Raw genomic sequence first — 24,192 nt, forward strand, 5'->3', positions numbered from 1 at the left:
CCTCGGGGGCTGATCCCCCTGCCCCCTGCCGCCACCTCCACCTCGGGGCCGCTGGACGTGAACTCTGACCTTCCGGAGGTCGTGGCGGGGCACAGTGAGGTTAGGACGCGGCCGGCAGCATCTCACCATTTCGCTGCTCGGAGCTCCGGTCCTCGCCGAGCCTCTGACTGACACATGGTGGGCGGCGCCAGGCACACTCGCCTTTGTTTCTCCTCCTTCCTCCCTTCCCCCCAGCCAGGAGCTCCTGCGCTGTCACCACTCCTTGGGCTGGCCGCCTCGTGGCTGGTGGGCCGCTTCCCAGCTCAGATGGGTCCTGTGGCTCACTGGGCGCAGCTTAGAGGTTGGGGCTATCGTGAAGACAGGCACTGGTCACACCTGCTTGGGAAGCAGTGAGGGCCTGAGGCCTCGGACACAAGCCCCTGCCCTCCACCCACTCTGCCCCCAGGCTGGGCCACCTGCCCCCTCCAGCGCAAAGAGCTAATGCCAGAGAAGGGACCAGACGCCTGTGGGCACAAGAAGCACAAGCTTGGAATCTGAGCCCTGTGCTCCAGGCGGGCACCCAGCGTCGGCCTGTCTGCAGCTCGGGCGGCCCCTCCCTCACCAGGACCTGACCCATTTTCCATTCAGGTGACAAAATAGCATCTGAGGAATGAGGGAGCGGGAAGACAAGAGAGACACGGTGGGTGGGGGTCAGACGCTGGAAACCTGACCTGCTCCAGCTCTCTCACCAGCCCCCCACAGCCAGGCGTCAGAGCCTCCCATCCCGGCACAGACCCCCCCCCCCCCACCAAGGCCTCCTCAGCAGATTAGCACACACATGACGTGATCTGAGGGAAAACCAACCAGGACTGAAGCCCAAACCAGCCCCTCACTCCGATCTTTGCTGTGGACAGCACTCTGGCCCTGCCTGGTGATCTGGGAGGACACGCCCACAGGCCCTCACAGATAATAGGAAAGGAGAGCAAACATTCCAGTCATTGCTGTCTGAGCCCAGGGATAGTCAAGGACCCAACCAGCCTGGCCTCCAATCCCAACTGCAGGCTACAGAGGACAGGCACTTGCCACCATCTTTAGACGCAGAGATGCAGGCCCTGGGAGAAGCTCCCAAGGCAGAAAGCTGACCCAGCAGAGGTCAGCTGGTGGCTGGTGGGCCGCTTCCCAGCTCAGTTGGGTCCTGTGGCTCACTGGGCGCAGCTTAGAGGTTGGGGCTATCGTGAAGACAGGCACTGGTCACACCTGCTTGGGAAGCAGTGGGGGCCTGAGGCCTCGGACACAGGCCCCTGCCCTCCACCCACTCTGTCCCCAAGCTGGGCCACCTGCCTGCTCCAGCGCAGTCCCAGGCCAAATGCCGACCCCCGCACAGCCAACTGACTCACAACAGAACAAGAGGCCCCACTCAGACCCGGCTCCACCCACACAAGGGTGAATGTCTGATGCCCTGGCAAAGGCACCTCAGCCAGAGGTGAAAATGCCAGTCCCTGGCGAGTCAAATCCCTGGGAATGTAGTGTGCAGTGGGAGCCAGCACAGGTTGAGTAACATCCGAAAGTAAGCATGGATTTCCAGCCCTGACCAAGGAAGTGGCAAGGCCTGGCCACCCCGGACCCAGACCCCTCCAGCAGAGATCATCCCCAGGCCACTCACCTGAGTGGCAGGACAGCTCACTATGGGTGGGCACCTGGCCTCAGCCAGAAGCGGATACGCACAGGAGCCTCCCCTGACCTAAGGGCCAGGCCCCGGGAACCATGGACACCACTGTGTCTATCCCTCACCCATGCTGAGCCTCCTAACTTTCCCATCTGTGACAGGTCACTTCAACTATATCACCCATGTACTGAGCACACACCCCACCCCTCCATGGCCCACCAGGCAATGGGGCCCCACAATGGCCTCCTGTCAGCTCCCCAGGCCCAAAGGGGTGACAGGCAGTCAGGACCAGGCACAGTGCTTGAAGTGCTTGACTTCTAGGACAAGGCTCTTTCCCCCACTCGAGAAAGCTCAGACTGAGTGCACACCTGGGATTTCCGGTGAGGCCAGTGAGGCCTTGTGGAAGAGGATGGGGACCCCAGTCTCAACCTGCCTATTTCCCCCACTATGCTACCAGATGGGGCAGTGACCACTGCAGCATGCTGCCAGAAAGGCACATGCTGGAGCCCACAGACAAACCTAGCTAGACCCAAAACCTCAGGTCCTCAAAAACAGATTCCTGTGTATGCCTCTGCCATTTCATTTACCCCAGGGCCCCCAGTGTAGGGACTTGGCCAGGCCTCACGGCCCACCACAGTAAACTGGGCCTTTACCCTTCCTCCTGCAGTGCAGGGTGCTCAAGGGAGCCCAGTTCAAGTTGCTGCTATCCTAGACTCTAAGAAACTGCCCCCACAGGGCCAGGAGGATGTCCTGAGCCCTCAGTCCTACCTCCACCACCACTCTACCCCCTCTTCCGAAATGGGTCAGGGACCAGACTGTCAAGTTTCTTCCAAATCACCATGCATGGGCCCCAAAAGGTCCCCAGGGAGCAGACATGAATTCACCTGTCCCCAGGTAACAGGCTTGGCACCCTCTGTCTAGCTCAAAGCTGCAGGATGGAGGAAAGGGGCTCCCCTAAGGCTCATTCCTTCCTGCTTCCCAAAGGCAGAGCCACTTCCTAGGCCAACAGTGCTCCTGGCCTCCCCATTATGGTGCCCCACTTGCCCTCCATTCCTGCAATGACCCTTGGAGCCCAAGCCAAAATTTTCTTACTCTCTGGCTCCTTGGAGCCAGGCCCAGATGAGGAACCCAAAAGCAGGACTCCCTGAAGCAAGGGAAGTACAGTTACATTCCCTCTCTCCTCCATCTCAAGGACACTCTGTGGAGAGGAGTTGTGAGCTGTGACCAGTAGGAGTTTAAAGTTATCACAAGGCCTAAGGACCAGCCATACTGAACGGGGGAACTCAGAAGCTAGGCTTTGGTGGGGGAGGGGGACAATCCAGTTACTGCAATCCTGGCTGCCCTACCCTGAGAGCTGGGAGAGGCCTTGCAAGTCACAGGTGCTCTGTGGCTATCAGTTTGGCTATCTGGAAATGGGAAGGGTCACTCCTCCTGCTCACCCCCTCGAGGCTCAGATCATAGTAGCAACACTGGCCCAGAACTCTGCTCTGCTCAGAAACACCATGCCTCACTTTCACCCAAGACCTGGTGAAAGTCTCATCCCCTAGACCTGACTCCCAACACCCCACCTCCGTTTCCAAACCCAAACTCTGGGAGCACCGAGGTATGCTCCCACTGGCAAGAGAGCAGGGACAGGGTGGAGTCAGTAGTTCTGAAAGAGCCCAAATCACACGGACACTTGCTGCCCCTATGAGAAGATTTGACGGCCCAACAGGACCAGGTAGGGGGTCACCTTTGTCTGGACGTGCTACTCTGGGTATTCACACCCGACCAGTGCTGCCATGTCCCCTCACAACCTGTAATGAAGGCAACAATAACCCCCTCAGTGGAATGGAACGTTCCAACTGAAGTCAGATGGACAAACCCAGGCCAGTTACCAGTTACTACAGGTGTGGGGCAGGGGGCCATGCTCCTGACTGGTTCCCTTGGACTTTGATGGATTCAGGTTTGAGTCTGGACAAGGTAAGGAAGGCAGGGACGGAGTCAAACTGTCTGTCCCCCGCCCCCCAATAAGCTCTCCCTGAGCACCAAGGGCCTTGCAGCCAGGCACACAACCTGCCAGAAACAACCTAAGAAATTTGTTCTTGCTCCCTGAGAACTCTCACTGGGTGCCAGGGTCACTCCCCCTGAAGCCACAGCAGAAAGCCTCAGTGTCCCCATTTCCCCCAATTCTGTGTCCATCTGCTTGACTTTCTGGGCCCGCTTCCACCTTGGAAGGTAGGGCCACTACCCAACACCCCCAGCCCCCCACCCTGCTCACCTGAAGCATGACACAAACAGCTGTGTCCAGGTGGGACCACCAACCCTTCCTCCCTGTGTTCCAGGACTAGAAGCAGACAAAACTTCAAAAACAGAGAACAGGGAAAATGGATTCTCCCCAGGTGAAACGGGTGAGCCATCTTGGGGAAGCCTTGGGCAAGAGAAGAGGAAGGAAAGAGAAGGACCCAGAGATACTTCTTTCAAGCCAGCAGCCAGGGAAGGGTGGTTGGAGGTGGGGACAGTCCTCCCTGCAGCACGGGACTTCTAAGAAATTTAAGAAACCCAGAAAGGAAAGGAACCTTCCTTTGGGGATAGGGCTCTGTGAAGGGCAGCTTGTCACCCCCTTCTCTGCCCCTCAGGTGAGACCCTGGGGACACCTACAGGTCCCACTGAGAACAGGGCAGCTTTCTTCCCTAACTGGTGCCAGTCACTGAGGAAATCTTTCGGAGCAAGAGGGGACTTGGAGCCCCAGCATTTTCCCTTCCCTTTCCCGGCCGGCTGAGGGCCAGGAGATGCTGCCCGGCCTGGCGGAAGTGAGCTCATCCAGGACGGCCCGTGACCCACCATGTGGGCAGGAGAAGCCCGTGAAGGGATGAAGACTGTGGGGTGGGCTCTCCAGCCCAGGGCCCCGCAGCTCCAAGGGGCGACCGGCACCCAGGGCGGCCCCGCTACGGGCTCCGCTCACTCACCAGCAGGTAGTCCGGTCTCGCTGGGTGTCAGGCGCTGACGCCCAAGGAGGCGCCACTCGGAGAGGAAGCCCCGGCAGGCAGGCGGGGGCTCGGCTCTGGCCACTCGGACCACCCAGGGCGGGGAAGGAGGGCGGACACCAGAAGCAGTCACGCTCCGCCCTCGGGCCAGACCCAGCCACCGGGCCCAGGGCCCCTTTAAGAGGAGGGGCTGTGGCCAGGGAACCAGCCCCGCCCGGTCACGGGATTTCCCGGCGACACCTCCGGGGCCTGGGGGCCATTCTTCCTCCTCACTCCAAACTGGGCAGTCCCAGGCTTCAATGTGTGGCTGACCTCACGCAGGGCCAGCTTCCTGGGACTGAACAGAAAGCCACCTCCAGCTACCTTTTATAGCCCTCGAAAAGGCATCTAAGTCCTTGGCTCTTTCCCACACCCCACCTGGAAGGCACAGGATGCCCCCACCTCCACACACACACACCCCCTCCACACACCCCCCCCCTCCAGGCAGACACACTCCTACCATACAAATCCCCTGCCACACAAAATCTGGGATAGACCCCCAAAGAGACCAGACTCAGTAAAAGCAAAGTTCCCCTCTGGCCCCAGGCTGTGAAGTCATTCATGCAATGTCCTTCTACCCCAGTAGATGGCAGGGCCCAGCGGAGGGGTGGGGGGGGGGGGGGGTCAGCACCTTACACCCCATGCCTGCAAGCACTCGCTCCACATAGGATGAAGAGACATTTTCTAGGTGAGTTGGAGTGAACGGGGAACACCAAAAAAACCCAAAAAACAAACAAACGGTGAAATTCAGCGGTCAGACTGCCTCAGAAGGCTGTCTTCATGCTCTAGGCCACTCAACAAGGGTACAACCCTAGATCCTTCTGATCACTGAAAATTTAATTTTTTTTTTTTAATATCTATTTATTTTTGAGAGCGAGCAGGCATGAGTCGGGGAGGGTCAGAGAGAGAGGGACAGAGGACCCAAAGGCAGCAAGCCTGATGTGGGGCTCAAACTCACAAACCGTGAGATAGTACCCGAGCTGAAATCACTCAACCGAATAAGCCACCCAGGTGCCCTGAGAATTTGATTTCTAAAGCAACATTTGGAACAGGAAGAAAGAGCCTTTAGGCTTGCAAAGAGATGGGCAGCTGAGCCCAGGCAGCCTGGAGCAGGACACGGTGGCATACAAAGCCCCAAACACCTGTTCTCATCTGGATCCACTCTGCAAGTGCTCTGTGACAAGCTACAGACCTGGGATGCCACAGCAGGGATAGGGGCAGAAGACAGGCAGGGTCCCTCCTCGTGGACTTCCATAATGCTGGACACTTCTAATGCACAGCAGGAATAGGGCAGCAGGGGTGTACTATGTAGAGTTCCAGCCCTCTAGGGCTCAGGTTCCAGCACAGGGGCTGCACCTTGCAGTCTCCCAGCCTAGGCCCACAGCATTCTCTGAGCCTCAGTGAGACTTAAGACCCCTTCTCACCCCAGAGCTCTAAGCAAACACACCGTGAAATGGGATAAAAAGTAGTGAAAGCACAGGAAGATAACAGAATCCTGGCAACACTAAATTCCAGAACCAGAAAGATCCTGGAGGACCATTCTGACTTCCCCAAAGCCTCCAGTACTTCCAGACCAGGCCTTGTCCAAGTTACACTTAGGGGAGGAAAACAAAAGCCCAGGTTCTCATTTGCTGAGCAGCCTCTGAAACACCAATGCTCTCCCAGTAAAATGAACAACAGGGACACTCCAGGTCTACCAGGGTTCCTTTGTAATCATTTTAAGCCTCTCAGGAAGACTGGTGTTTAGAAAACTCATCAACCAGCCCACAGGTCTGTCCTGAGATTAGCCTTCTAACCTGACTTCCACCACGTATGTTTCAGTAAGGAAATGCCTTCTAGATTCCAGATAATGGTTAACAAATGATTTCTGGGAAAAACAAAAGTTTATGTTCCCACCCTGAACGAGGTCCCTTCCAGCCACACTGGGTCCTCCTACCTTGTTGGTACTCCCCTGGGTGGGAGTGCCACCTAGCGCCACCGCAAGGCTCTGCAGGCCCCAGGCCTCTTGGCCTCCAGCACCCGTGGACAGGTGTCCCACGTCACTCATGCCACTGTAGTTCCCTGCCTAGTGAATTTCATGCACTACTGTACAAGGGGATGAAGGGAGCAGTAGGGCAGGGGTGGCAGGTGCTTTCTGCTAATTCTCATTCCCTGGGGGCTGGCAGAAGCCTCCTGAGGAAGACCAGTGATGGCTGGTGTCTCAGGGCTGGTGGCTGGTGCAAGAAGCCACGGGCAAGTTAGCAGCCTCACAAACGTGCCCTCAGGCTATTTCTTCATCTGAAACCTTCTCCCAGCCCTACCCCCTTGCATTTGCCAGCGTTTCTCAGCAATCCCACCAGCAGCTCCTGGAGGAGGGGGCACGGAGCAGGGGTGGTCTGCAGCACAATAAAGGAAACTGTGATTTGTGGCAGAACAGCCTGGCAGAAAGCTCCACACAGGGCCCTAAAGGTTTCTGAGTCAGCCACCCTGGACTCCTTCCAGACCCAGAGCTCAGCTTTATCTTGTTCCTCATCTTCTTCAGGCAGTCCTCAGCTCTTCCACACACCACTCAGAGTTGTCCCTGGGCTGGGGCAAGCGGGAAGAGGCAAAGCAAAGCCTGAGTGACCTGGGGGTGTGGCCGCCACAGTTCCTCCCAGATAGGGGCCCTGAGGCCCCTGAGATGCCCTCTTGACCTTGAATGAGCCCAAGATTCTCTGAGGACAGAGCTGGGCAGTTAGTAAACGACACCTGAGCAGAGAAGTGGGATCTACTTCCCTGCCAACTTGACTGCTCACTTTAACAACCACCTTTCCTAACACCTATTAGGTAGGAAGTAAAACAGTACAGGCATACCTCAAAGATATTGCTAGTTTGGTTCCAGCATACTGCAATAAAGCAAATATTGCAATAAAGCAAGTCAAATGAAGTATGCCTGGGGGGTTCAATCAGTTAAGCATCCAACTCTTGATTTCAGCTCAAGTCATTATCTCACGGTCCTTGAACTTGAGCCCCACATAGTGCTCTGCACAAATAATAGGGAGCCTGCTTGGGGTTCTCTCTCTCCCCCACCCCCCTGTGTCCCTACCCGTGCATTCTCTCTCTCTCTAAAGAAATAAACTTTTAAAAAATGCAAGTCAAATGAATTTTTTTGATTTCCCAGTGCCCTTTCCCCGCTCATGCTCTGTCAAAATAAAACTTTTTTAAAAAACCTTTTTAAAAAAAGCAATGTATGTAATTAAAACACACTTTATTGCTAAAAAATGTTAACCGTCATCTGAGCTTTCAGCAAGTCGTAGTCACTAATCACAGATCACCATAACAAACAGATTAATGAAAACGTTGAAATACTGCGAGAATTACCAAAATATGACACAGAGACACAAAGTGAGTAAACACTGTTAGAAAAATGGTGCTGACAGACTCACTAGATGCAGGGTTGTCACCAACCTTCAATTTGTAAAAAATAAAATAAAAAACAAAAAAATGCAATTACCTTCAAAGCACAATAAAGCAAAAGCACAATAAAATGAAGTGTGCCTGTATTTACTGAATTTCTACACCCTGCCAGCATAGAGCGAGGTATTTACACATACATCATTCTCATTTAACAACCTTATGAGGGAATTTATAGTAGCCTGTTTACAGATAAGAAGAAGAAAGCTATAGTAATTATATAAAGTTGTAAAAAAAAGTGCAGAACATGTTCAATACTGTCCAGCGTCATAGGCACCACAGCACAGAGGGGTATGCTGAATGCAGGCAAATGGAGCTCCAGGCGGGTGGGCAGGAAAAAGGACATAGGGTGATATGTGGGCACAGGCTGATCTGTCCTCCCTCATTCCTTTTAATGAATTGGAATGTTGCACCATACATTTTTAAGTTCTAAACTGAGGCTGGAAATAAAGCGTTGCTAATGCAGGGAGTGAACATAGATGTGGGCCCAGCTGCTCTTGACTGAGGCCTATTGTCTATGCCACTGGTCCCTGAACACCTCACACCTTGCCACAGGACCCCATGGCTAGGCCAAAAACAAACAACAAAACCAAGTTGTTATACTCAGATGCGTACTAAAGCTTTTAGAGGTGAAGTTTTGTAATGACTGCAACATACTTTCAAATGATTCAGAGAATAAAAGATATATATACACACGAAGATAAAGCAGGTATGATAAAACATTAACTGTTCAATCAAGAGGTGTGTAACTCTATTCTCTTGACTTTTCTACTCTATTCACAATTTAAGAGTTGGAAGTTTGCTTTAAACCACAGAAAATTCCCTAAATTCTATTACTGGGTGGGGGGAAAAACCCAAGACCAGATTCCACATACAGAACATCTCCTGCTGATAGGTGAGGCAGAACAAGTCAGGTCTGTTCTCAGCACCCGCTGCTGCTGCTTCACATGGAGGGACTCAGGGCTGAACTTTTTATATGCTGTCCACTCAGCCAGGTATGTTCAGCACCCGAAGTGCCTGGCTCCAGGCTGGGTGCCTCCAGGCTAGGTGCAGGTGTTCAAGTGAGAGCCCTTTGCACCTGATAAGAAAGGCCAGCTGCCAATCCCCACTTGCTCTGCAGTCATAGGCCCACCTCTGTCTGTGGATCACCTCTGGAGGCTGGCAGGAAGAGAGACAGGAGGACTGCTTCCTCCCCAAAGAGTCCACCATTTCCAGCAGGCCAGCTTTCCTACCAGATGCATCTCTGTTCTCAGGTCCAGCAGTCAAGAAAAAAAGGACACCCTGGAAATGCCAGAGACCAAAGGAGTCTGCCACCAGATGTCATCCTGCATGGAACTCAAATCACCTAGGTGTTCACAGGAAGCCTTGGAGTCACTATGCTGCACAGGTGTGCACTGTACACTTTAGGTTTACAGATGCAACACACTTCAACCCCTCTTGTTAAGAAATGCCTATGAAGGTTTTGGTTCCCTTTTTGACAATGAGGACAAAAGGACAATGAGGACACAAGGACAGCATATCTGGAATCACAACTACCACACAAACCCAGAACATGTGACAGCTGCAGGCACACCTGGTTGTCTTCTATCCCCTGTGCTATTCATACAAAGCCAGCTCTCTACAGAGAGATGCCGGTGTCAAGCACCCTCTTTTCTAAGGCCAAACACCAGGCCTTGGGCAGCCTAACTGAACAGGCAGTTTGACCACAAACCCAGAACTTGTCCATGACATCACGGGTTCCTGAGAAGAAACTCCTGAAAGCAGCTCCTCAACTCTCGGCTCCTGCTCTAAGGCCAAGGGCATCCTCATGGTTTGACAAGGCTGGGAGCCCTGTTTCTGGAGGAGCATGGATTCCTTGTTCTATGCCATTCGGTGTAAATATTAAATTTACAAACACTATGAGCCGATATAAACAGAAGAAACATGTGAAAAATGCTTAAGTGGACTTGATTTAAAGAAAAGCAAATTACAAAAAAAAAAAGAAAAGAAAAAGAAAAGCAAAGTACAAACTGAATTAAGGTAACAGAGTCTAGCTGTTGCCTATTTCTTCCCCAGCTCTCTGTCAAGAGCTACTTCACCCCTCCATACACTCGAGTAAGAAAATCATGAGTCATTGCCCCATCTCTCCCCATCCAATTCCTCAGTGCATCCTGTTCACTCTCCCCTCAAAACACACTGAGAATGAAGCCCTTCACCCACCCCGATCCAAGCCACCACCTTCTCTCGCTGGGATACCATCAGAGCCTCCCACCAGTCTCCCTGTCTCCACCCCAGCCCTCCTACAATCTATCGCCACAGAAGCCAGAGCGACTGGAGGGGATCATGACTGCCCTCCCTGTTTTCTAACATTCTGTCATAGTGTTATATCATCTCTGTCATTTAAAAGAGAAGGAGAAGGGCTCCTGGGCGGCTCAGTTGATTAAGCGGCCGACTCTTGATTTTGGCTCAGGTCACGGGATCAAGCCCTGCACCCAGTTCTGCACCGACAGCATGGAGCCTGCTTGGGATTCTCTCTCCCCTTCTCTCTGCCCCTCCCCAGTTTGCACATGTACTCTTTCAAAAAATAAACACATAAACATTAAAAAAAAAGAAAAGGAGATAGATTTCCACAAGGATGTTAAGACCATCCAATGGGAAAAGGACAGTCTTTCCAACAAATGGCACTGAGAAAACTGACAACCACATGCAAAAGAATGAAGTCGGACCCTTACCTTACACCATTAAAAAAAACGAACACAAAATGTACCAAAAACCTAAACAGAAGACCTACAATTTTTCTTAAAAAAAAAAAAAGAGAGAGAGAGAGAGAAAGGCCTAATTTTTCTTAGAAGAGAATCTTCACAATACTGGATTCAGAATGACTTCTTGGATAGGACAACAAAAACATAAGCAATAAAGGTAAAAATAGATAAACTAGACTTAATCAAAATTAAAAATTTTTGTGTATCAAAACATGTTATCAAGAGAGTGAAAATACAATCCACAGAATAGAGTATTTGCAAATACATGTATCTGGTAAGGGTCTAGTATCCAGAATATATAAAAAACTCCTGCAACCCAACAACAAAAAACAAACCACCCAATGTAAAATAGACAAAGGCCTTGAATAGACATTCCTTCAAAGAAGATATATAGGGGCACCTGGGGGGCCTCAGTCGGTTAATCATCGGACTTCAGCTCAGGACATGATCTCATGGTCCGGGAATTCAAGCCCCACATCGGGCTCTGTGCTGACAGCTCAGAGCTTGGAGCCTGCTTCAGATTCTCTCTCCCTCTCTCTGCCCCTCCCCCATTCGTGCTCTGTCTCTATCTCAATAAAATAAAATAAAAACATTCAAAAAAATTTTTTAATAAAAAATAAAAGAGAGGGGCACCTGGGCGGTTCAGTCGGTTGAGCGTCCAACTTCAGCTCAGGTCATGATCTCACCGCTCATGAGTTCAAGCCCCGCGTCAGGCTCTGTGCTGACGGCTCAGAGCCTGGAGCCTGCTTCCGATTCTGTGTATGTCTCTCTCTCCCCCCCAACCCTGCTCACACTCTGTATCTCTCTCAAGAATGAATAAACGTTAAAAAATTTTAAAAAATAAAAATAAAAAAGCAACAATGAACTGTATACTTAAAAAGGGTATGTTTTATTGCAAGTAAATGACAATACATGAGTAAAAGTGACTTAAAAATGAAATCATGATGGCAGCATTATTTACAATGGCCAAGACATGGAAATAACCTAGTGTCCAATGGATAAACAAGTTGTGGTGTATATGTATGTCTGTGTGTGTGTACGTACATACATCATACATACATACATTGGAATCTTTTTCAGCCAGAAAAAAAATGAAGAAATCCTACCACCTGCAACAACATGGATGAACCCTGAAGGCATTATGCTAAGTTCATTAAGTGAGCCAGAGAAAGACAAATACCGCATGATCTCACTTATATATAAGTGGAATCTAAAAAAATGAATACAAGGGGAAAAAAAAAAGAAAAACCAAACTCAAGAGGAAAAGGGATCAGAGTATAGGGGGTGGAGCAGAGGGAGACAGGGAATTGGAAGAAGGTCAAAAGGTATAAACTTCCAGTTATAAGAGAGATAAGGACTAGGGATGTAATGTACAAAATGATGCCTATAGCTAACACTGCTGTACATCACATAGGAAAGTAAAGAGAATTAATCCTAAGAGTTCTCATCACAGGAAAAAATGTTTTCTTTTTTCCTTTTTTCTTTTTTAAAAATGTTTTCTATAGAGATGATGGATGTTAGCTGTTATTCTGGCAATCATTTCACAATATATGTAAATCAAACCATCATGCTGTATACCTTAAACTTACATAAGTGATGTATGTCAATTATTTCTCAATTAAACAGAAAAAAATTAAGTCACCTTTGAGTAGCCAAAATACATGTAAGTAGGGAGAGACGTTCTGGAAAGATACAGTAACGTTAAAAACGCTTGCATGCTTAGGGGCGCCTGGGTGGCTCAGTCGGTTAAGCATCTGACTTTGGCTCAGGTCGTGATCTCACAGCTCGTGAGTTCGAGCCCCATGGTCGGTGCTGACAGCTCAGAGCCTGGAGCCTGCTTCCAATTCTGTGTCTCCATTCTCTGCCCCTCCTCCGTGCACTCTCTCGCACTCTATCTCAAAAATAAATTAAAAAAAAAAAAATGCTTGCATGCTTCTGGAGAGCAGGGATGGGATTAGTAGATGGGGCAGAAAATGGAAGATATTTTTATGTAAACCCTTCGGTAGTATTTGAATTTTTATATAATCATGTTTTATTTAAAACATTTTAAACATTTCGGGGCTCCTGGATGGCTCAATTGGTTAAATGTCCAACTTTGGCTCAGGTCATGATCTCACAGTTTGTGAGTTCAAGCCCCATGTCAGGCTCTGAACTGATGGTGTGGGGCCTGCTTGGGATTCTTTTTCTCTTTCTCTCTCTCCCTCCCCCTCCCTGCCCCTCCCCTACTCATGTACTCTCTCGAAATAAATAAACTTAAAAAAATTTTTTAAACTATCTCATTAAAAATTAACTCGGGTGCCTGGGTGGCTCAGTCAGTTGAGCTTGGGTCCAACTCTTGATTTCAGCTCAGGTCATAATCTCTCGGTTAGTGAGCTCGAGTCCCACATCAGGCTCTGTGATGGTGGTGCAGAGCCTGCTTGGGATTCTCTATCTCCCTCTCTCTGCCCCCACCCTTAGAATAAATAAACATTTTTTATTTTTATTTATTTATTTATTTTTAAACGTTTTTTATTTATTTTTGGGACAGAGAGAGACAGAGCATGAACGGGGGAGGGGCAGAGAGAGAGGGAGACACAGAATCGGAAACAGGCTCCAGGCTCCGAGCCATCAGCCCAGAGCCTGACGCGGGGCTCGAACTCACGGACCGCGAGATCGTGACCTGGCTGAAGTCGGACGCTTAACCGACTGCGCCACCCAGGCGCCCCTAAATAAACATTTTTTAAAAATTAAAATTAAAATACATATTCCTAAACATCTAAAAGCCCGGAAGGGCTAAGTTCCCCAAAATGTGAACTGTGGTTTCCTGTGCATTGTGGGATCGTGGGTCACTACTGTTTTCATTTTCATATTTTGTAATGTTTTCTGATTTTTTAAAAAATGAACATTTACCTTTACAAGCAGGTAAATGACCAAATTATTTGGTCTCAACAGGCTACTTACTTTGCTGCTAGTTGCAGAATTCCCTTAATCACATAAAACAAACACACAGGTTTCATTTCTACTCAGCCAACTACATGTGCTTCTTTTCCTACCATGAAAATAGGACTCTCAGAGCAGGCAAAGAGGCTAGAAACATTTTCTTAAATGTGAAAAACAGAACACATGAAAATGAAACACACTCAAGACCCACAGCTGAGTTCAAGTCTCCTTAAATCACATCCAACACCCACCTCCCCTCTGCAAGAGCCATGCCCTCTCCCCGCACCCCAGAGTAGAGCTTGCAGTGAGTGAGATGGCACACATTTTGGAGCAATGGTTTCTTCTATACTGTTAGAGAGGGAGGAGAAAGGGCAGGGGGGTGGACAGGAAGAACTGAAATAAAGGAAAGAGATGTATATAAATTCTTCAAGAGTATTATGATGGGGGATGGGTGGCATAATATGAATTCTCACCTATGTAACTACAGACAACTTTTCAAGTCAGTATACTCAATTCACCTCATAATTTAAACAGGCGGAGCCCTCACAGAATGGAGGTACCTTGAGTACACAGCAAGCCCCAGTGGGCAGGTTAAAGCTCACCTCCATCTCTTGCTATCACTGTCTAAATTCTGTACTAACAGCACCTTTTATTGGCAACATGGTATTGTTTTAAAGAGTATGGGATTGGGCATCGAAAGATCTCTGTTCTGGAACCCACTCTGCTACCAAATGGTCTTTCTTTTTGTAAAATGGCTCTAACACCGGCCTTTGCCACCTCAGTGAGCTGTTATAAATAAACGGATTCAGAAAAAATGTGAGGTGCTGGGGTACGTGGGTGTCTCAGTCAGTTGAGTGTCTGACTCTTGACATCAGCCGAGGTCGTGATTTCATGGTCATGGCATGGATCCCTACATTGGGCTCCATGCTTATTGTAGAGCCTGCTTGAGATTCCCTCTCTCCTCCTCTTTCTGCCCCTTCCCTGCTCATGCATGCACACACACGCGCACGGTGCGCTCTCTCACTCTCAAAATAAATAAACTTTGAAAACAGAAAGAAAGAAAAACTGTGAGGTGCTATTCAACCTAAAGCATTACAAACATACTCTTAAGAGTTTTGATACAGGGGGGTACCTGGCTGGCTCTGCCAATAGAGCTTGTGATTCTTTTTTTTTTTTTTTGAGAGAGAGCACAAGCAAGGGAGGGGCAGAGAGAGAGGGGAACAGAGGATCCAAAGCCAGCTTCGAGCTGACAGGCTGACAGCAGCAAGCCCGATGGAGGGCTCGAACCCACAACTGCAAGATCATGACCTGACCCAAAGTCAGACACTCAACCAACTGAGTCACCCTAGCACCCCTAGAGCATGTGACTCTGGATCTTGGGGTCATGAGTTCAAGCCCCATGTTGGGCACAGAACTTACTTAAAAAATAAAAAATTACCAAATTACAAAAGTTTTGGGGCATTTGGATGGCTCAGTCAGTTGAGCGTCCAACCCCTGATCTTGGCTCAGGTCATGATCTCACAGGTTCATGAGTTTGAGCCCCTCACAGGGCTCTACACTGTCAGTGTGGAGCCTGTTTGGGATTTCTCTCTCTCTGCCCCTTCCCTGCTCATGCATGCATTATCTTTCTTGTTCTCTCTCTCCAAAAAATAAACAAACATTTTAATTTTTTTTTACTTTTTTTTTTTTAATGTTTATTTATTGTTGAGAGAGACAAAGTGTGAGTTGGGGAGGGGCAAAGAGAGAGGAAGACACAGAATCTGAAGCAGGCTCCAGGCTCTGAGCTGTCAGCACAGAGCCCAATGCGGGGCTTGAACTGACGAACTGTGAGATCATGACCTGAGCTGAAGTCAGGCGCTTAACCGACTGAGCCACCCAGGAGTCCCAAAACAAACATTTTTAAAATATTTTAAAGTTTTGATAGAGAGGGATGCCCAGATATTTCTTCAACACAAGAGAAACTTACAGGATGGGAAAGGGGAACAAAAGCTTCCTGCTGGCACACTGACCAACAGGAGCTAGCAGGACTGCTTCATGTGTGGGGAAGGCTACATTGCCCCTAAACCCATGTCTATCTCCTGGAAATCCAGAAAATGCTATTGGTAAAACAAAATCACCCAGTCACCTCAACTGTGCCACTGACCCCAGGAGCTCATCTCAGTCTAACTACCAGCCTGTCTTCTCTTAAGCTCTGGAGATGCCCGACTTGACCCAAGGATATGAAGAGATTATATTCCAGCAAAATCACCCACAGAAATTTTCATTTGCCACTTAAAAACAGAGCCCTGAAGGGAACCTTACAGCTCATCTGCCCATGGTTCCTACACTATCATCAGAATCCTCAAAGGGGCTTTTTAAAAACAAAAATCTTGAGTCTTGCTCAAACTTTCTAAATCTCCAGGGATAAGAACAAAGAATTCATAGTTTTAAAGCTCCCCCACAATTCTGATGATTGACCAGATTGGGGTACTCTCATTTTTCATGAGATGACAGGGATTAGGTGGGGCAGGGGTAGGACTAGGATCCAGCCCATGACTCCTAGTCAGCACTCTCCCTTCTCACGACCTGCTGCCTCTCCGGAAATCCTACAATATCTGGTCAGAGTCCAGACCATTTCCCTTTCATAAAGTGAAATGCTGGAGTCCTGCCTGTAAATCCAGCAGTCCTATAGCCATTTTACTCAGTCAAAAGAATCTAACAGTATCTAACTTAAACCCAGCTCTGAACCAATAGGGGCTTGAGATCTTGTGCAGCACTGAGCCACTCTGATCCAGTATTCTGTTACTGTCCAGGCCCTAGAACTTATAAGCCAATCAACCCTGTCCTCTTTACAAACATTCGTCTTTCAGACATTGATTCACATATGGCAGTAATTCCAATTATACAAATGGTGAATGCTAAAAAATACGACTGACATTAGTCTTTTATGATTTTAGAAGTCACAGATTTCTTCCAAATGTAGATTCTCTTGGAAGACCTTTGAAATGGGTCTCGAGCTCATCGCAGGGTGATTCAGCTTGACAAATGCTTGGGGTCAGAGAGAAACCATCTTGAGTGGGGTCATTAATCACAGTCTTACAAGTATCAGCCTAAACAAGAAGGTACGTTTACAGAGGAAACCATCAATGTCATGGGAAATAGAGTACAGCAAAATTTCAAAGTGTGACTCACATACTATACAATTACCCTTCGCCAAAAGGACTTTGTCATATACTACCAGAAAACAGAAAGCCTTTTTTTTTCTTGGTCTGAGATAGGTTATTATGAAGCCCAAGGTGTATGAATAGGCCAGAAAAAGGACAGACACACGGGGAAGCAGGTATCTCCTTGGGTAACAGCCACATCTGGATCTGTATGACCAGCTGAATAAGTCACAGTTTTATAGGACTGGTGGAAATCGGGTGAAATCTTTACACTAGATTCTACTGGAGGAAGAGGGTCAAAACCAAAATTCAAAACAGGACTTTAGGAGGAAGCCTATAATGTAGCATGTAATGCCAATGCCAACAAATATTCCTAGATAAACTATGCTAGAGCTGGAAGAAATCTCAGTTGGGTTCCAATCCAACCTATTTTATAGTTGTTTATGACATAGTCACACAGAGAACCAAATGGCAAGTGACATGTTCACGTTCACACAGCTACTGAGGAACATGGCTGGAACTCGCCTTTAAGACCCACATGCCTTGGTCAGTGGATTCAGCAGAGCTGGATTACTGATAGGGAACGGCTCATGAGGAAACCCAAGAGCATCATCTAAATACCATAAAGTCTCTACTCTCACCCCCCCCACCCCGGCTTTTACCCACTGGCTCTACTAATATTTCAGACTTTTTATTTGCTAAATTATGGCTGAGAAGACATTTTTAAGCTTGCATCTTAATACTCAGTTCCAAATTTACTATCTACTCTAAGTTACCAATCATTCTGGGCCACTGGAGCACAGATGAATAAGACAGTTCTATTGTACATCATTCATGGTTCAACAACATTGAAGCCTGCCCCTACTGAAAGGTCCTATTGTCGGGGAAGTATTTTGAGCAATAAAAATAAAGGAAATTTGATTATTTCAGTCTGGTTCCTGGTGAGAACTTATCCACATCCCAAAAGTCCAACTGTTTCAGCTTATCCTCAGAGAAGGGCATGAACTCTGAGGATTTTAACAGCAGGTAATGAATTTCTCCTCAGAGCTGTTGGGGAGATTAGGAGTAAGTGTGGACACAGAAGGGAAGCCCAACATGACACCAAAGGTATAATGTCTGTGTCTGGCCAAAAACCCACTGGAGACATGAGCTCCAAAAAAGAACATTGCAGTTTTTCAAACATTTCAACTTTGGGGCAATTTAAAAAGTTGTGTTAGGGGCGCCTGGGTGGCGCAGTCGGTTAAGCGTCCGACTTCAGCCAGGTCACGATCTCGCGGTCCGTGAGTTCGAACCCCGCGTCAGGCTCTGGGCTGATGGCTCGGAGCCTGGAGCCTGTTTCCGATTCTGTGTCTCCCTCTCTCTCTGCCCCTCCCCCGTTCATGCTCTGTCTCTCTCTGTCCCAAAAATAAAATAAAAAATGTTGAAAAAAAAAAAAAAATTAAAAAGTTGTGTTAAATGAGAATTCACGGTGACTGCACCTTAGTCCTACCTCCCAGGGACCAGCAAGTTTGGGTGGAATCTCCAAGCCCAGCTTCTCCAGCTCTCGCTCCCTGTACCTCTCATACTGCCGGTAACCTGCATACCCGCTGCCTGTCACCAACAGAATGGGCAGGGGGCGCAGCAGGAACAAGGTTCGAGCAGGGGCAGTGTGGACTCTTCTGGCATCTGTTAACAAAAAAATAGAAAATTCTGAGACTGAGAGAAGGGACAGGGATGAGTCACGCAAACAGCACCAAAAGGAGGCCCAGGAAAAGTCACGCATCTTAGAAGCCCTCAGTAGGGGTGCCTGGGTGGCTCAGTCAGTTAAGCATCTGACTTTGGCTCAGGTCATGACCTCACAGTTTGTGGGTTCGAGCCCCACATCGAACTCTGTGCTGACAGCTCAGAGCCTGGAGCCTGCTTCCAATTCTGTGTCTCCCTCTCTCTCTGTCCCTCCCCCATTCATACTCTGTCTCTCTCTCTTTTTTTTTTTTTTTTTTTTTTTAACATTTTTTATTTATTTTTGGGACAGAGAGAGACAGAGCATGAACGGGGGAGGGGCAGAGAGAGAGGGAGACACAGAATCGGAAACAGGCTCCAGGCTCCGAGCCATCAGCCCAGAGCCTGACGCGGGGCTCGAACTCACGGACCGCGAGATCGTGACCTGGCTGAAGTCGGACGCTTAACCGACTGCGCCACCCAGGCGCCCCTGTCTCTCTCTCTCTTAAAAATAAATAAAAACATTTAAAAAAAAAAGCCTTCAGTAAAGGTTACAGGACCCTAAAGGGGTATGATAAGCAGGTGCAACCTTGAGTCACTAGTAAGACCCTTCTGTCTCCAAATCTTACCAATAAGTAAGGGACAAGCATCTTTCCTGTGAAACTACAATGCACCTCAACTGCCACCATAGCCAGAGAATTTAACATGAAAACATTGAATCACAAAAGAGATCAAGAAGCAAAACTAATCAAAGTTGCCTGGCAAGACACCACCAGGTCCACAACTGGGAGTCAGGTATCACTTCTCATCCAGCACTCTCTGACCTTACTTTTACAATCCAGGCCCAATTCTGACTGGACACTAGTATACTACAATGCAAACTCTCATAAATTCTTACAATTTGATAATAAAAAAGACAACCCAATTAAAAAATGTACAAAGGATTTGAATAAGCATTTCTCCAAAGAAGATATACATATGACCAATAAGCACATGAAAAGATGCTAAACATCTATTATGGGTTGAACTGTGTCCCCCCAAAATTCGTATGCTGAGTCCTAATTCCCAGTACCCCAGAATGTGACTTTACTTGGATACAGGGTCTCTAGAGAGGTAAACAAGATGAAATAAGGTCATCATGGTGGGCCATAATCCAATATGACTGGTGTCCTTATAAAAAGGTAAAATCTGGAGACAGACACGCTTATAGGGAGAATGCTACGTGAAGATGAAGGCAGAGACCAGGATGATGCTTCTACAAGCCAAAGACTGCCGGCAAACCATTAGAAGCTAGACACGAGGCATGGAACAGATTCTCTCTCATGACCATCAGAAGGAAGCAATCCTGTGACACCTTGATCTCAAACCTCTAGTCTCAGAACTTGAGTAAGTTTTCTACTATTTAAGCCACTCAGTTTGTGGTACTTTGCTACAACAGCTGTAACAAACCAATACAACATCATTAGTGATCAGGGAAAAGCAAATCAAAACCAAACTGAGCTACAACTTCACACCCACTAGGATGGTTATAATCAAAGACAATTCAGGGGCACCTGGGTGGCTTAGTCGGTTAAGTGGCTGACCCTTGATTTTGGCTCAGGTCATGATGTCAGGATTGTGAGATCAAGCCCAGCGTGGAGGTTGCTTGGGATGCTCTCTCTTCCTCTCCCTCTGCCCCTCTCGTGCGCACTCTCTCTCAAAAAAATTTTTTAGTTTAAAAAAAAAAAAGACAACTCAGTATTGGCAAGGATGTGGAGAAACTTGAACCCCGTACACTGCTGGTGGGATTTTGTAAAGTGGGGCAGCCACTTTGAAAAAGAGTTTGTCAGTTCCTCAAAATGTTAAACATAAAATTACCACATGACCCAGCAATTCTGTTCTTAGGGATATTCCTGAGAGAAACGAAAGATACATCTACACAAAAATTTGTGCAAGAATGTCCAACACCAGCCAAAAAACAGAAACAATCCAAATGGCCTTCAATTGGTGAATGAATAAACCAAATGAGGTATATCCATATAATAGAATATTATTTGATAATAAAAAAGGAATGAAGTATTGACACATGATATAACATGAACCTTGAAAACAATACATGAAAGAAGCCAGCCACAAAAGGCTGCATACTGTAGAATTTCTTTCACATGAACCGTCCAGTATAGGAAACATACTACAGAGACGTAAAGTAGATTAGTGGCTGCAAGGGACTGCAGGCTTGGGGCGGGGTGGGGGGGGTGTTGAGGCGCAGTGAGGAGGGAATGAAAATGTTCTAAAGTTAAATAGTGGAGGGGCACCTCTGCCCTTCTCCCGCTTCTGCGCTCGCTCGCTCTCTCTCTCAAAATAAATAAATAAACTTAAAAAAAACTTTTTTTTTTTTTTTTTTTTTGTTTTTAAATTTTTTTTTTCAACGTTTTTTATTTATTTTTGGGACAGAGAGAGACAGAGCATGAACGGGGGAGGGGCAGAGAGAGAGGGAGACACAGAATCGGAAACAGGCTCCAGGCTCCAGGCTCCGAGCCATCAGCCCAGAGCCTGACGCGGGGCTCGAACTCACAGACCGCGAGATCGTGACCTGGCTGAAGTCGGACGCTTAACCGACTGCGCCACCCAGGCGCCCCAAAAAAAAAAAAACTTTTTTTTAAATAAATAGGAGCACCTGAATGACTCAGTTGGTTGAGTGGCTGACTTCAGCTCAGGTCATGACCTCATGGTCTGTGAGTGCAAGCCCCACATCAGGCTCTGTGCTGACAGCTTGGGGCCTGGAGCCTGCTTGGATTCTATGTCTCTCTCTTTATCCCTTTCCTGCTCACACTCTGTCTCTCTTTCTCAAAAATAAACAAACATTTTAAATAAATAAATAAATAAATAAATAAATAAATAAATGTTTTGCTTTCACTCTCATCAACCATCTCATTTTATCCCCAAGATCTTCTCACTGGACAAATGGCTTCTGATATGATAGAATAAAAAGGATATCTAGGTGGTGCCTGGGTGGCTCAGCTGGTTAAACACCCAACTCTCAGTTTTGGCTCAGGTCATAATCTCACAGTTTGTGAGATGGAGCCCCACATCAGGCTCTGCACTAACAGCACAGAGCCTGCTTAGGATTCTCTCTCTCTCTCTCTCTCTCTCTCTCTCTCTCTCTCTCTCTCTCTCATTCTCTCTCTCTCTCTCTCTCTCTCCCTCTCTCTCTCTCTGCTCCTCCCCTGCTCACACATTCTCTCTCTCTCAAAATAAGTAAACTTAAAAAAAAAATGGTATCTAAATAGTAAAGACAAGACACATTCTTGTACAAGTTCAAATGGCTGCTTACAATATCAAAAAGTTCACAATCCACAGTTTTGATGAGGGTGTGGGGAACTGACACATTCACGAGCACCTCCTACTCAAACGCATATAAAGTGGAACAATCCTCTTTGAAGAGCAATTTGGCCTAAATACCAACTTGCAAAACACATAAATCTTCTGATTCAGCAAGTCTAACTCTACAAATTTATCCTGAAGCTGCACAAAGATATATTACCACAGAAATGTATAGTAGAGAGGTCCTTGGGTGGCTCAGTCAGTTGAGCGTCTGGTTTCAGCTCAGGTCACGATCTCACAGTTTGTGGGCTCGAGCCCCACATCCAGCTTATTGCTGTTAGTGCAAAGCCCACTTCAGATCCTGTCCCCACTCTCTGACCCTCCCCTGCTCGTGCTCTCTCTTAATAATAAACATTAAGGAGAAAAGAATAAGTATATAGTAGAAAAAGCCCAGAAACAATTTAAATGTCTAACACCAAATGGTACAGTCATTCAATGGAATACTATGCAGCCAGTAAAAACGATCAGGTCACAATCACTAGTGCTTCAGTAATAACTATATGCCTGGTACTCTAAGCACTCCACAGATATAAGGTCATTTAATTTTAATTTAATTCTAATAATTTCCCAATGAAATAGGACCTGTTTATCCCAGTATACCGATAAGCAAACTGAAGCACAGAGAGGCCAGCACTACCTATAATTGCTACTTACTTGTATAAAAGGCTCTGACAGGCAGCTTCCTTAAGGACTGTAGGAAATGGCTCAGAACAGTGTTCTCATGGTGGAGGAGGCTATAAGCAAACAGAAATGAACTGTTAAACATTTACCTTAAAATTTTTAAAAAATTAGTGGAGCAACTGGCAAAACTTGAATACAATCTATAGATTCACTAACAATCTTATATGAATGTTAATTTCCTGGTTTTGACCACCAATGTGGTTGTGTGAGAAAAATGTTCTTGTAGGAAAAAAGCTGAAATGGTTCAAAGTAAAGGAATATCAAATCTGTAATTTTCTCTCAAGTGTTTTGGAAAAATATATATATACACACACACATACACCTGAAGAGGGGACAGGGAGGGAGAATAGTAAAGCAAATACAGTCGACATCTGGGGAATCTGGGTAAAGAGTATTTGGGAATTCTATTTTAACTTCTGAAACTATTTCACAATAAAGTTATTTTCTTAATTAAGCATATCATAACAGGCAGTAAAGCCAGCACTCTTACACAAAGCCGTATGTTTCTGTACCACAAAAGAACTCTACACAGCCTTGTAAACATCTAACCCCCAGGGGAGGCCAGGTGGCTCAGTCAGTTGGGCATCCGACTTCGGCTCAGGTCATGATCTCACGGTCCATGAGTTCGAGCCCTACATCGGGCTCTGTGCTGTCAGTTCAGAGCCTGGAGCCTGCTTCGGATTCTGTGTCTCCCTCTCTCTCTGCCCCTCCGCCACTCATCTCTGTCTCTCTCTCTAAAATAAATAAACATTAAAAAAAAAATTTGTTTTTAAAACATCTAACCCCTACGCATTAAAGAATCTAACACATTTTAAATTTTAAAAATCTGTCCTGGAAAAAAAATGACACAAACCATGTGTAACTATTCTAATCTACTTCAAGTCTAGACAGCTCAATTTAGAATTTCTGGATTATCTTTTGTGGCTACTTTGCTACTTTGTCAAGCTATGCTGACAGATTGAACATGTTTCAGGCCTCCTGAGAAAAAAATTACCAAGGATAGCTTTCCACTCTAAGAAAACATTATTTTTTTTTTTAATGTTTATTTATTATTGAGAGACAGAGAGAGACAGAGTGAGCAGGGGAGGGGCAGAGGGAGACACAGAATCTGAAGCAGGTTCCAGGCTCTGAGCTGTCAGCACAGAGCCCAACACGGGTCTCGAACTCCCAAACCGCGAGATTATGACCTAGCTGAAGTCGGACGCTTAACCGACTGAGCCACCCAGGTGCCCCTAAGAAAACATTATTTTTGACTCAGTTTGTTTCTCTTTCACCTTCACCCAAGGAAACTGGACATTTTCCCAGTGGCAATAAATGACTGCCAGCAAGGAAAGCATTTGTGAATTTTCATTTCCCCTAATCAAAGAGCACACATCTCATTGTCAATTCAGATAGCACTTCGGTTTCCCCAAATTTTGACCTAAAATCTGAAGTAAAGAAATTAGTAAAAAAATAGTAAAATAAAGAAAATAGTCCTTGTCAGTAAGCACTTCTTTTTCTGCTGAGGCCTTTTATGTGAGATGTAATAATTTATTACAAATGTCTACATTGCTACTTTTATGGAA

At 47.1% G+C, this 24,192-nt stretch overlaps 1 protein-coding gene and 1 long non-coding RNA gene across 7 annotated transcripts in view; one reads left to right on the plus strand and one right to left on the minus strand.

Moving 5' to 3' along the window:
- Positions 1 to 24,192, minus strand: part of PISD (phosphatidylserine decarboxylase) — a 37,807-nt gene that overhangs the window by 6,103 nt on the left and 7,512 nt on the right. For 2 of the 6 annotated variants that reach the window (XM_058690910.1, XM_058690911.1), the window contains 2 exons: positions 22,601 to 22,680; positions 18,375 to 18,550 (listed from right to left, as the gene is read on the minus strand). In XM_058690910.1, coding sequence (XP_058546893.1) covers positions 18,375 to 18,550; positions 22,601 to 22,680 — 256 coding nt within the window. Of the gene's footprint in view, positions 1 to 126; positions 1,237 to 3,377; positions 3,442 to 4,593; positions 4,977 to 18,363; positions 18,551 to 22,600; positions 22,681 to 24,192 lie in introns of those variants that run through there. The other 4 variants (XM_058690909.1, XM_058690914.1, XM_058690912.1 and 1 more) reach the window with 4 other exon arrangements.
- Positions 3,532 to 4,594, plus strand: LOC131489113 (uncharacterized). The gene is made up of 3 exons (XR_009250401.1): positions 3,532 to 3,862; positions 3,970 to 4,035; positions 4,264 to 4,594. It is a non-coding gene; the product is annotated as an uncharacterized LOC131489113 (long non-coding RNA).

Source organism: Neofelis nebulosa, chromosome 11 (genome assembly GCF_028018385.1).
Source record: "Neofelis nebulosa isolate mNeoNeb1 chromosome 11, mNeoNeb1.pri, whole genome shotgun sequence".
NCBI classification, from domain to species: Eukaryota; Metazoa; Chordata; class Mammalia; order Carnivora; family Felidae; genus Neofelis; species Neofelis nebulosa.